At 40.6% G+C, this 13,956-nt stretch overlaps 1 protein-coding gene across 3 annotated transcripts in view; it reads left to right on the top strand.

The window, feature by feature from the left end:
• Nucleotides 1-13,956, top strand: part of LOC129331335 (ubiquinol-cytochrome-c reductase complex assembly factor 1) — a 54,713-nt gene that overhangs the window by 26,932 nt on the left and 13,825 nt on the right. For 2 of the 3 annotated variants that reach the window (XM_054981841.1, XM_054981840.1), the window contains exon 7: nucleotides 4,033-4,141. The exons of the other annotated variant lie outside the window; for it this stretch is intronic. In XM_054981841.1, coding sequence (XP_054837816.1) covers nucleotides 4,033-4,141 — 109 coding nt within the window. The remainder of the gene's footprint in view (nucleotides 1-4,032; nucleotides 4,142-13,956) is intronic. 3 annotated transcript variants of the gene reach the window in all.

The raw sequence follows: 13,956 nt of genomic DNA, 5'->3' as shown, positions 1-13,956 counted from the left end.
GTTCTTAGTATATTAAACACTCACGATAAATTAAAACAAGTAAGTCCCAAGCCTAAAGGCTGCCAATTGAAATATGAAGTGCAAGAGAAAAGAAGACAGAAATGGAATGTTAATGCCATATAATTTGAAAGTTTCATGCCTTCACAAAAGTGTACAGATGTGGTTGCAAATGGAGAAAGAAATTGATTGATTTTACATCAGAGGAATTGTTAGAGGAAAGGACTAAGCCAAATAGAACAGGGAATCTGGTGTACCATTAACATAAGCGATGAGACTGAAACAGAAGCATGATCCGGAAACTAAACAAGGGGCTAGACTAGAGTGTGAAAGAGATTAGGAAGTGAGAAGTATTTATTTACTACAATTGTAAAAAGCAATTTGTTGCGAACGGAAAATAGAGTAAAAATGTGGTCAAGATAATGTGCAAAGATGATGATGATGCTATGGGCAGCAGGAGCAAAAAAGAGGAATTGGGGTTTGTATGGGAGAGGACAAGACCTATGAAATGAAGGAAATGGACAACAAGCTAGTACAGAAGAGAACCAGTCCCCTTGAGAATATAGCACATTTGCTCTAAGCATATTTTATAAGGGGAAATTTAACAGAAATTTGTAGAATGCTGCAAATTCCATAGAATTAAGAGACTGTGGTATGGAAACCTGAAAAATGTGTAAAAATTGCATTGATGCTTGCAAAAAATCCGTTGAAGAGAGAATATTGTTTAAAAGAGAGTTTTAAAATTCTCCATTTTTAAATAAAGTTGAAGGACAGAAGTTGAAATTGCTAAATGAAAAAACACTATAAATAACACAGTTGCAAAAGATAATGTGCAGACATGGGCACGGACTGGGAAAAAGCCATGGACTGTCGGTCCGTGGTCCGTCGCGTTTCACGGACCATGGATCATTCATGGACCCGCCCTGGTTTGCGGACCAGTTCATCAGTCCGTGGTCCGTCACTTCTGGGGGCCCTAGCACCACCCTTTTTGCACTCAGACTCACAGCGTATCTTCAGAGGGCTCTCCTCCATCCACCCTCCAAGTTTGGCCAAGATTGCATTTCGGTTGTCTGAGTTACAGACTCCCAAAGCAGCCGCCCCAGGAAACTTCCAGTACATAGAATAGGAGCCTCAAATGCCAGTTGACTTGCATTGGTTTGCAGCAATTGGCAGAGCCCTAGGCTAGCCCAACACCCCACAATCAAATAAGAATTGAAAGGGGGGAAATGAGACAGAAGTGTGAGCCCTCAAGGAGACCAATAAGCTAGCACCCAGAGCCTGATTGCAGCTCTGAGACTGGATTGCGGCACAACCCTAGGCTAGCTCACTGCCCCACAAGCAAATAAGAAGTGAAAGAAACAAGAGAAATAAGAATGAGCCCTCAGCTGAGAAAACCCAATAAGCTTGCTCCCACTCAGAGCCTTGCTGCAACACAAGCCCCAAGCCTCCCTCTGGCGCAATTTGAAAAAAACTCCACAACAAGCTGTTCCTCCGAGCCGGTAACCAGCTGGAAAGTGAAAATGCGGCTCCACACCGTGTCTTGTATACTAAATTCTCACATAGAGAATAATGGGAGCTCTCTGGTTGGCAACCAGAGCTGACTATCAAGGTTTTCAGGGTAAGACTGGTGTGTTTCAAGGGCAGCAGAAGGTCTGCAGGCGGCTCCTATGTTGCCTAGGGAATTGATTGCTTGGCACTGGGATGTCTGGTTTCCTGGACCAATGGACCGACAGACTGGCCAAAATTTGTCACGTCCATTTGTCACGCCCCACGACCTGCCAGCTCGCGAACACTGAACTATCCCGGTCTGTGAAAAATTTCGGTCTGTTTTTCGGTCTGTGCCCACCTCTAATAATGCAATATTCAAATTATCTTGGTTCAGATAGTAAGACAACAATGAAAAATATAGCTATTAAACAGCACTATAAAGTAGAAAAACAATGTTTAATGTAAAATTATAAGCATTCATAAGGAGCTCAGGATTGATTGACATAAAAATAAAACGTGTTTTCTCTTCATCAGAAAGCAATTCCTGCAGTTAATTGAATGGTAAAAATTATCAATGATGACAAGCAGACAAGTTGCATAAATATTTCTTTTTTGAATTTGGAAAGGATGCTTTTGTACAACAACAGTAATGACGTAAATAGAGCAAACCTGCTGTGGAAATGGTTTTTAAGATATTATTAAAATAGCTCTTTTTTTAAACTAAAAAAAAAAAAACAGATCGCTAAAGCAAAACTTCCTTACATTCAAAGATAGTTTCATAGTTAAATAATTAAATATATTACAAATTATGGCCTTATGGTAAACAATGAAAGGTTTTGCAGCTGTGTTGATATAATTAGAAAGCTTGTAGTCTAAGAAAATGTATGTCATTTTAACCTCAAATGGCAGTTCTTGTAACAAGGTACCTTAAAAAAAAATAAACTCCCGAATTCCATGACCTCACTCAGGGTGCTGTTAGACTGCTCCGTGACAGCACTTGTGCATACAAACACAGTGTCTTTTCAGGCATTTGACTAAGTACAATATGAAAAATACTTGATCTTAATCACTGATTGCTTATGGTCCTTGATCTGTGGCGCTTTTTGATCCTATTATGTGGTGATAGTCAAGGCCATCAGTGACACTTGGCATTTGGCAGAGTTTCCTAAGCAAAAATAGACATGCCCTTGCCCCCAAGAACGTGCTGGAGCTGTTAAAGGATTTTTTTTCTCCAGAAAGGTGAACAGGAAAAGGATCAAAGCCATATTTACAAATAACAGCTGTCATTAAAGACCTAACCATTGTTCTTGGTGCATTATAGGGAAATAAGAGAGACTGTGCCAGGATTTGTGGATAATATACAGAATGTCCAGTATTCCTTTGGGAAGGATTTGAACCCGGGGTCTGTGATTAAATCTATCAGAGGCAAATATTAACCTTTCTTTCTCAGAGTCATTATCTCTATTATATGGTCAACAAACCTTTAGGTTTTAGATGTCTACTGCAGCCATGTTGGTCTGCAGTAGAACAGCAGGATTTGAGTCCAGGAGCACCTTAGAGACCAACAAGATTTTCATGATATAAGCTTTCGAGAATCAGAGCTCCCTTCTTCAGATACGAGTAGGAATGAAGATCCCCGAGCCTTTATATTCTAGCCCAAAGGTGTGGGATGTTACAAGGAAGGGCATCAGGATGCAGACCTTTTGGTAATACAGTAATTAAGCCAAAGTATTTGTACGTGTTTGGTTAATAGAGTTCTTTTAGCATTCAAGATCTAGTATTTAATGGCTATATTAAAAAATAACCACTCTTTCAGGAATAGATACATTTACCCCAGCAAGAAAAAGGATAACTAGCTCTTCTGCTGAAAGGCCTGGTGCCTTGGCCAAGAATGAAGCAATTATTTATATTTTATTTATTCCTGCATTCCCCCCAGATAGGACCCAAAACAGTTTGTGGCATTTGTTCCTCTTGGAAATTTGAAAATGTACAGAAGTGTTTGTTCTCTTGGCAAAGTGGTGGAAGTAGTACATATCCCTAGTAGCTCCCCCCCCCCAATTTTAACTTGCTGCAGTCTGTTGCTGTGAACATTTTTCTCTCAGCCCAGCTATGATACCAGATAGGAGCTGAGCTGGAAGAGTACAGTAGTGGAAAGAGAGGGTAAAGTTTAGCTTGCTTCACCTGTATGCTGTTTTTTTGTTTGAAGCAAAACTCAATCTACTGTTTAACATGTGAATTTATTCATAGGAATCCACCTGCTATGAGTCACTTGGCTCTCAGATTCTAATTGGTTTCTTCTCTGATAGAGCAGATCTTGCAACCCCACTGAGCGTAGTTTTGAAACCTTCCTCCAGCTTAAGTGTCCCTTCCTCCCACATCCAGAGTACTGAGTGAACTTTGTTATATTTAGCTACATCCCTGCTCTGCCTAGATACATATATTAGTTCTCTGTCACCTTCTCTCCCTCCTCCCTTGTTTGCATATCCTATACTCTTCAACTCTTCCCAGAATCTTTTAAGGCAAACAGATTTCCTTCCCTTTTTCTAGGATGTGTTTAGTACGAATGAAGCAAGAGGGTCGAGCAGGAAAATACATGTGTCGTTATATAGTTCATGCTATGTGGGAAGATGTTGAGCAGCGTGGTAAGGTGATGGGGGTAAGTAATCTTGGTCTGGCAGAGAGACTCAGTTGCTACCCCAACTCTCTATCATTGTTTGTGTGTCAGAAAGCTAGCACTTCAGGATTCAGATGAAATAACCCATTGTCCCAGTAGTCCACTTAAGGTGCCTCTACTTTATAGACTCAGAACAATTGTGAATAGGACAATGGCGAGAAGATGTTCCTGTTAGTATGTCCCTTTAAACATGTACAGCTAACTATAACTTGGGCCAAATTCAAAGATGTCTCTTCATGATGAAGTAATTGCATCACAATAACTAATTCGCTTGTAATTCTTATATTCCACTAAAGTAGTTGTGTCAGAACAGCAGGTAACCCCACAGCTACTGAGGAATGGGTTGATTGGTATCTAGGAAAAATCAGGCTTCAGCACCAGATGTTTTATCTACAGTAATGCAAACAGAGCTCTGCTTGTGGAATAGAACTTCTCTGCCTCCATCCTTCAACTACATCCATTGCCCCCAGGTTTCCTGGGGGCATGATATAAAGACCTGCAGTTGGAAGAGGGAATTGGCAGTCCCTCCCTCAAGCTGTTGTGTCGTTCTGCGTCTTTCTTACCGCTCACCAAATGAGTTGTTATGGCGTCTAATTATGTTGTGGCACTGTGGTTCTTTTACAAGTTTCAGCCTTTGATTATCCCAGGTGGATCTCATTCTGGCAATTCACACAAAAGGATTTGAGTTGCTGGTACTCCAAGGAGTGCTGTAGAAAGGTATCAAGCCTTACCCCAAGACACCCTTAGTTCCACATCTGTTTCTGTTCCTCAGGTAAAGTTTTTGGCTGAAAGATGGACCAGTTGTGTAGCTTTGCTTTCTGGAATATGAGGCTCCTCTGAGACTAAAAGGAGATTGTTTAGCATTCTCTGAAATCTGTGGCTGCCAATCAGAGTCCTGCCTCCCCCCTCCATTTAGATCAGTACTGCTTGTTCCGATGTGCTCGTCTCTTCTTCCATATCTTTATCTTTCATGCATGTTCCCACCCTTCAATATCATATGATGTATATTTGTTAACAGTTGTCATAGAATCACTGTATTTTAGGTCCGTAATCAGACTCTCTTCCAATGTCCTCAGATTATCCATTGCACATTATAAGAAAAGGATACAATTTATGAACAAACCACATTATAGTAAGCTTCCGTCAGAGTATAAAAAGGTTCTGCTCATGCACCAGGACTAATTTCAATTGCTTCCTCCTCCTTGCTGAAGTTGCTCTTTTTTGTGTGTGTGGCTTTTCGTCTGTTCTGGACCCCCAAGGCTAGCATCATCATTTCTGCACTGACTGGTGGTTGCTGGAGGAAGACGTGGAAGATCTGCCTTCATTAACTTCTTCCGCTGATACTGTATGGGATTCAGAGCTTTCAAAATTGTGGAAGCTTCAGTCTGCAAACACTTGTGACTAATTATACTTGTAGCTTCATGAATGACGTGTCCCATTAATTTTGATGATTGTGTGTGGTTGAAGATTATATTCAGGTGCAATTATTTTTAAGCATTAGATCTAAAGAGGGGGGTTTGAATTGCTGATGAACAGCAAGCAATAAAGAAATTGCTTTTTTGAGGGGTGTGGCTAGTGGCAGCATCCCAGATCTTGCTTGGCTTAAATGAGATCTAGTCATAACTAGTTTTGGCTACATCAGGATAGTAAGCTGTAATAATTTTGGAATTGTGTAAAATAAGATCTTGGTGTATCTGTCCATGCTTTATTCAGGTTTATGTAATAAATTTTTCAGGGTGCTTGGTAGAGAGGGACTTTGTTTCCATTCCCCCCCCCCCCCACACACACACCTTTTTCTTTTCTCCTCTTTTGGCTTTGTGATGCTGAGTAAGACCTTGTTCAGTTATACCAAAATTGTCACTTTTGTTTGCCCTGCTCCTGTGTGCTTGATTCCTTATTAATCTTCTTTAACTGAGTGATAATTTGTGTTTTGAAGGTACAATACATTTGTCAAGGTCTATTGGTTCGATTTAGCTGCAACTAGATGAGATTTTTTAAAAGCTAGAGGAAATATCAGCACTTCTACTTATCTATTGCACTTTTGTCCCACTGTGGAACTGAGGACACCCATGATTCTCCCCTCTCCATATGATATTACCTATAGAACAACCCTAAGTGGTGGTTTAGGATGAGGGGGAATGCTAGTCCAATGTCTTCCAGTGAACCTGATTTTTTTTTTAAAGTTGGGTTCTTTTAAGAGCAGGACTTCCTCTTACATTAAATTCTGAATGGCAAAAAAGTTTTAAATGCATCTAAGGAATAAATGTCTGTTCCTTAACACTGATAATGCTTTTCTAGGCCAAAAGGTAGACTGTGTCCTATAGGAATTTTCTATTGCACAGCAGAGGAACTTTTGACCTCAAAACATTAATTTGGGACATGTCAGTTTCGACTTTTATAAGCTGTATAAATTGGCCATTTTGTACCAGTGAATTATTTATCCATCTTGGATTAGTTTAACTGACAGGAAATTCAGTTAAAATTTAGATTTTTATGTTGTCAGAAACATTTTTTTAAAAAACACTATTGATTGGCTTATTTTTGAAGAATAATTTTACTGGAGAAGATGGAAATGATATCATATTTAGGCAAAGGCAGTGAAATATTGTAACCTGCTTATCTGGCAACATGTAGTTAACGGTGGAGGGAATGAATGTTAAAATGATTTTTTCAGATTTGGCAGCTTTGTTTAGTTTACAGTGTGCTGTCTGATATTACAAATATGGGGACATCGTGGTTTGATCCAATGCAACGGACTGCATTTGCACTTCAAATTTATGCTTACCCCGTTTTTAAATTGGCTATTAATACATAGACTAGCTGTTGAAATTGTTTCAATCTGAATCTAGGCTGCAACGTTTTTGGGACCCTTTAACCTGGGCTCCTTCAGGACTCTTGATTGTTGGCAAGAGTTGAGAACTAAAACTTGACACAGCTGTAAAAACAGAAAGAAAGCCTTTGGCCTCAGCAATTCTACTGGTGCAGGCAGATTTCATATATAAATTTTACTCTGCTGCCCGTAGAACTAATGAAGTCAGTTTCTTTTGGTGGTTATGCAGCCAGGTGTGTCCAGTTTTGTGGCTAACCAGTGTTCTTTACTTAATTTTTCCACTTGTGACTTTTCTACCAAACTTAAAAACAAGCATAAAAATTGGCTTGATACCATGTTTCAGAGTGTTAGTAACATTAAGCTCAATAAAATATTTCCTTTTGATCCAGCTCTGTCCTTTCTCTACCTTCTGTCTTACAGTGAATAGACATGAGTTTTCAAAAGTGTTGGCCACTAGGTCAGTCTGTGAGCAAGAGCTGGGGACAGAACAGTACCTGAACATGCAGTTTATAACCTAACTATACTAAAAAAAAAAAACCCACAAAAGTCCCAAAACATTAGACTAACCTGGATGCTATATCTTGATAGACTTCTGCTTGAAAGAGAAAAATCTTCTGTTCATTCTTAAATTGTGAAAAAAAATCTTTTATAAAGAAATCAGTAGATCTCAATATATGGGATTGAATTAAGTAGGTTCAGGAAGCTGCTGTGGGATTGCAAGCTCTCTGCCCCTTCCAAACTGAATTCCGCTGCCTCCTTGATGTCATGTTCAACTATGATAAAACCATGTTAAATGAAACTCGAGATGCTCCAGAGTATCTGATTGTGGTCCTGGTCATCCTGTCCTTATGCGGTTGAACTGATTTGGGGGCTCTGAGTATGGGTATACACAACAAGATGGGTAGTAGTCGGCCCTCCATGCTGTCTCTGCTGGTAAGACAGGCTCGTAGGTGTCAGGCACATTTATTCATGAAAAGCTGGGGTCCAGTTAATGGCAGTGACCCCAACATATGACTTAGTCTTCACCCTCCTCTGTACTCAGCAACCCCCAACTATGGCATAAGACCACCTTTAAAGCTCAAATCAACAAGTCAGACTGATTACAACCTTGATTAAATCGAGTGACCCAGAGTTCATTCTAAATTAAAAACAGTATCCCTGGATTAATTTTAGCCTGTATAGGTGATGGTTGCGTGAAATGCCAAATTAGATTAGAGGGGAAGAGAGAGAATTTGCACCTAGAAGGAGCAAAATGGGAGGAGAGCACATCTTGCTCTTTAGGTTACCACCAAGTCTGGCAAAAAATGTCCTTTTCATAAAGGTTTAATGGCATGTTGTTGACCAGGTGATACTATTTACAATGAAGAGCTTCAACTGCCTATTTAGACATATTAAGCCTCTGTTAGAGGAACAGGACATTTTTCACCAGGCCTGTTGGCAATCCTACCTGCTTCTAACCCTAAGCCCCAGTTAATGCTTATCACTGCTCCACGGAGGTGTCACCTTCTCCTTAAATCTTCAAAACTGTTACTTTTTCAGAAATATATATGCTATGGAAAAACACGTTGGGATCAAATTTGAAATAAGCATTCCTAACATCAAATAAGCACATTTTTAAACAAAAACATTGCTCACATGGTGCATGGACAGTCTTAATCTCGCAATGGTACAAGCCTTGTTTGTTCAGTGTAAAATCCTGATTTGTAGCTGAGCCTGTTTTTAAAAGCTGTACAAGATGATAGGAGCAGGAAGGGGCCGTCCAGCCCAACATGCCAACCGCATTTTAATTTATCTTAATCCCACTTTCCTGCTTTCCCACCAGACCTCTCAGGCCCCTCCTATTCCAGAAACACATCTAAGTGTCTCTTGAATTCATTTATTGGCTCTGCACCATGGAGTACAATGAAGTCTTTGTTATATTTTAGGTAGAGCTATTTATGCACAGTAGCCCCTTTTCTACCCTCAGTTACTCTGGAGTGGTTCAGCTGATTTCGCTAGGGTTACTTCATACTACACAGTGCAGCCAAGAGGAGAATCTTGCTTGATATTCTACAACTAATTGAAATGAAATCTGCATTTCCTCCTTTCTTGTCCCCTCCCCCTTCTCCATTCTTTCTGTCTCAGTTTAAAGTGGCAGTGGCTGTAATGCTGGAGGCTAACATGCAGCTCATTGTTTAAAAATTGTGTTTCATAGATGCTTCTGTTTTTTTTCAGAAAGTAGGGGGTTTTCCTAGTGATCAAGGAAAGGAATCATCTGGAATAGATAAGCCCCCACATGCCTAAATGAAAGATATGTCTAAATTAACGTATCTTGACAGCAGTTTGCTATTTTCAATTGCTATGAATGTGTTTTAAGGGGAAGACTACATAGTACTTCCTGTAATACACCCTCAGTTCAGTCCACATGAGCAGTCACATTCTGGTTACTTTGAATCTGTGGCAAGCTCGCACTGCAGAGCTAGAGATTTTTTTAACCACAAGTACTTTGGTCTTTGGTAGGGAGGGATATCAAGGTAAATGGTATCCAGATTGTTCACAGAATGGGAACAGTATGCTGCATCTCTGCATGTTTACGTTTAAAGCAATAGCATGAGGGCCAGTTGTATGTGTGAATAGAACTTCTTACTCCTTCAACTTGGCGATTCCTTTCCTTGTTGCATTAGTGCTTGCATAACTCTTCAGTGATGAAAAACTATCACACTGTTCCTGTAGATCCTTAAATATTAGTAGTTCTATTTTACAGGAATAAAGCAAAGCTTCAGTATCAATAGTTTTAATCAAATCCAGAGATAAACTTAATCAAATTCAGAAATGGTATTTTTTCACTCCCTGCTTATCCCACATTGGTACCCTACTAGTGTCAGCCCCACAGTATATTACATGGTCGTTGGGGCAGAATGATCTTTCCTTCTGCCTTTTGGGGGAAGCAAAATTAGATTCACAAATCTCCCTTGATCTAGAGGCATGAATTTGCCACCCAGTAGATTTTTACTACTTATGGAATTGGCAGTTTAGCCACCAAAACTGCAGCTAATGAAATGGCATACCCAAAAATGAATAAATAAGAGGGATTGCATGCCTCATCTGGCTATATACTGAATGTCTGTTTCTTTATGTTCTATCCGCCTGTTTGTGGACAGAGGCTATAATGTTCACTAATGGAGCCAGCCCAGCTGAATCAGTAAGTCAGGATGGCTTAGGGTGGCTGGTGTAGTTTTCTTGGAATCACCTCCACCCAAAGCCACAGATTGGTCTGAGACTAGGCATTGATTCCATGCTTCAAAAGGTCAGTTCCTGGTGGCTGGAAAAGGGACTGGTGTTTAGTAGTGGTGTGGTGCTCACTGGTTACAATGAAAAAGGCTTTTCATGGGCACTATGTCTACAAAAGGTCAGATAGACATTTATGTCATCCACAAATTATGAAGAGCTACAACCATCTTAGAGGCACAAGCAAATACCAAGCCAAGATGGTGCTACACTCTCTATATCCTACCATCCTAGTTTTTCCTAAACAGTACTAGATTTTATATTTAAGGATTCAGTTGTTTGCTTAGGTTTTTTTTAACTGTCCTGTTGACCCTCTTTCTCTTACTATAATACTGTCTCTTTGCTTCCTTTCTCTCTCAGGCTCTCTGCCATGTTGTCCTTTTTTTTCTTATCAGCCTCTCATGCTCTGAAGCTGTTCATTCAGCAAAAAACAGCTCTCTGGCCTGTGTTTCAAGCTATCTGTACTTTGTGCTAAGTCCCAAGGCCTCTTCTGACCTCCAGCTCCTGGGGACTCTGCTTTTTACAGTGGGCCATACTCTTCTCCTAATTTTTTTGAGTGCTTTAAGCTTCTCTGGTTCTCTCCTTACTGAATTGCATTTGTATCTTTTTTGTGGACTCCTTTCAAGATTTAGGGTAACTATTCTCCCCATCCATTAACAGAACTGTTACCAGGTCTTTTCCTGTACATATTTCCCTCTTCTGTCTGTTGTTTGTAATTTCTTTGCCATTGTGATTTCTATGCTGATATTCTTTGGTTGGTCTTCCTAAATGAGATTTGTTATTTTTTCCTAGATAATTCCTCATTTCTTAAAACTGGCCTCTGATAAAACTTGAGTTTCTGTTTTGTTCTCATGGCTCCTCTCCTTTGCTCTTACTTTCTCTTCTGTTAGATAATATATTAGGTTTTCTTCCACCTCTGAAATTTGTAACCTGTGTTATCTTTACTTCTGTCCAGATACCCACTCAGTTGGTAAATGCTGCCACTTTCATCTTTAAAAATCCACATTTACCTCTCTCTTGAAGATACGAAACTCCTTGACAACACACAAAAAACCGAAGTACACCTGTTTTATCAGACCAAGAGTAACCACTCTGTTCCAGACTGGTTAGCGACATGCTTCTGGGAAGCCTAGTAGCAAGATGTGGAGGCACAGAGCATCTCCCTCTGTTGGCCTCTGCCAGTAGCTAGCCATAGGTCTCATTGAGCACTTCATGGTCTAAATTTAGGTTGAGAACCTCTGATCTGGTAAGCAGCATATAGAATGAGAGAACTGCCAGGCTAGATGGTATCTGAACATCTTTTTGTCCATCCCTTTGGTTTAAGGAAGGATTTCCTTAAACCATAGATGAGGGTACATACAAGTTATAGTGCATTGCTGTTAGAGTATATCATGTCAAAAGTACCTGTGAGAAACTCAGGTGGCTCAGAGCGGCAAGGTGCTGACAGGGAGGTTAAAATCTTGAGTTCTGTGTCATGAATGAGCATATACTGCTGCTTTATTGTATTATATTTATTTCCTGCCTGCCTTGCATTATACAACTCAAGATGATGTGTGTAGAGTTCCCAGATGCTGGTTAGATTCAAGCCTCCCTAGCTTCAGCATGATTAGTGTATTCTCTGTGGCCCAGGCATGCTCTAGAACCCAGAAATCCAGTCCAGTATGGGCTTACTAGCGGTAGCTCTCTTAGATTGGTAGAGGTTGTTCTTGAGATCTTTTTAACGGGAGATGATTCTGTATGAACTCAGCCATGATCTCTCCTTAACAGTATTTGTTTACGGAGTGAGCCCTTATTTCAAGTCAGTAGAAAAGATTTGAATAACTGACAGATGTTCCTGCCTGGTGGGAGCAGCAGACTTACCTTCCAAGATTTGTCCTGCTTGGGGACGAAGTTGCTGACTCTTAGCTCATATAGGGTGTTCTGACTGCTGTGATGTTTTCCTTCTTTTCACCTGGCACCTGCATGCATATGAATAACATGCCAAGCAAATCTCAAAGGGTTCCACAAAACTGGGGTCACCAGAGTGTGGGGCACCTGGAGGAAGGCCTCACTGGAAAATTTCAATGGCGAGAAAAGCTCATACAAGAGGAGGCAGGCCTTTGGATCCCCTGGACCCAGCTCACACAAGCACTTAGAAGTTGGAACTGTGTCTGAAAATAAACAGTCCTTTTTAATACAAAGGTGATGTGATTGCTATAATGTGTGTCTGTTAGCACCCTTGCTGCAACATTTGGAGTTTCTATGAGGTTTCAAAAGTAGAGTGCGTTACAGTAATCAAATGCTGATGTGATCAGAGTGTGAATAATGCCAGCCAGATCATTTCTTTCCAGGGAAGGGTAGGGCTGTCACACCAACATTTACCTGCAAAGAGGTTCTTCAAGCCACAGGTGCTATCTAAGCATCCAAAGATAAAACTAAATCTAAAGTTCCTCTTGGCACCAAGTCTTTACCCCATTTTAAACAAGCGACAGATAACTCTGCTGGTCCAAATAGCCCCCACCTAACAGTACCCCCATCTATTCTGGAGTGAGCTTCAGGTTTTTTTACTCATCCAGCCTATTATTGCTTCTGAGCACCTAATATGTTCAGCACATAACTTGGCCTGTACGGCTTGTCCCCAGCAGTTAGTGATAGTGGAGTAGATCAAATAGCTTTTCCTCTTAATCTCACCCAGCTCCCCTGCTTACTATAAACCCTCTCTCACATGGCTTCTCATGGTCCCCCAGCACAACCGTATTGGATAGAAAGGCTGGCTGGATCCATCTCAGTGGCAAGAGAAGCTCCTAGAGCCTCCAAATTGCCATTCAGTAATTGTAAGGTTTCTTGCTGTTTGAAGATTATGGTGTCCTTTTTTTTTCCAATTCCTGTTTACAACAGCAGAGTAGCACCTCCCTATTCAGGGGCTGAGGCAAGCCATTGAGCCTTTCATCCATTTCCTGTGGCCTGAGAATATGATCTTTTGATGCCTACTCCTCACAGTTTAAGGAACACTCAGGAAATAAAAGTATTTGGTTTCCTTTCACTAGTGGATGTGACAATCAGAAGAAAGTGGCATGAGAGATGCTGAGCTTTTTACCTGGTGAACACCTACTGAAGTCAGAGGGTGGAAAGTTTATAAAGTAGCGAGGAACATTTCTTTGTTTTACATCTCCTATTCCAGCAAAACCTAAAGAGAAGAAAAACTACCTTGGGATGAAACAAGAGACCCTTTCAGAGCACAACTGTTTTCTTTGAACCAGAAGATGCGTACAAGTTTCTTCAGTACTTACTTGAAATATTGGCCACATGATTGAGTTATTCTCATCGTTCCTTTCTTAGCTCGAGGATCCTTGTGATGAATAAACCCAGACCTCGCTGTCCTGTGCCATAACGGGCAAATCTGCCAGCCTTTATGGAAGGAACAGAAACACAGAAATAAGAAATCCAAGGGTTCTCTCCTCTTGGTGGGGGGGTGGGGGTGGGGGTGGGCAGGAATAGAGTTCCTGCACCCATCGAAATGTCATTGATAATGATAAGTGGGGCCCGACTGTCCAGGCTAGAAGTAGGAAGTCCCAAAATAAGAGTTCAGTGAGTAGGAAGATTGAATTTACATTCCTCAAACAGAAAAAGAGGAGGACCTAGAAAGTGAAAGCCTCTTTGCCTAAGAGCACTGTAATAAGATCTATTTGTTCATGAATATATTTATGCAATGAATTTATAA

This window comes from Eublepharis macularius, chromosome 5 (genome assembly GCF_028583425.1).
Source record: "Eublepharis macularius isolate TG4126 chromosome 5, MPM_Emac_v1.0, whole genome shotgun sequence".
Classification (NCBI taxonomy): domain Eukaryota; kingdom Metazoa; phylum Chordata; class Lepidosauria; order Squamata; family Eublepharidae; genus Eublepharis; species Eublepharis macularius.
This window is presented reverse-complemented; position numbering and strand designations above follow the sequence as displayed.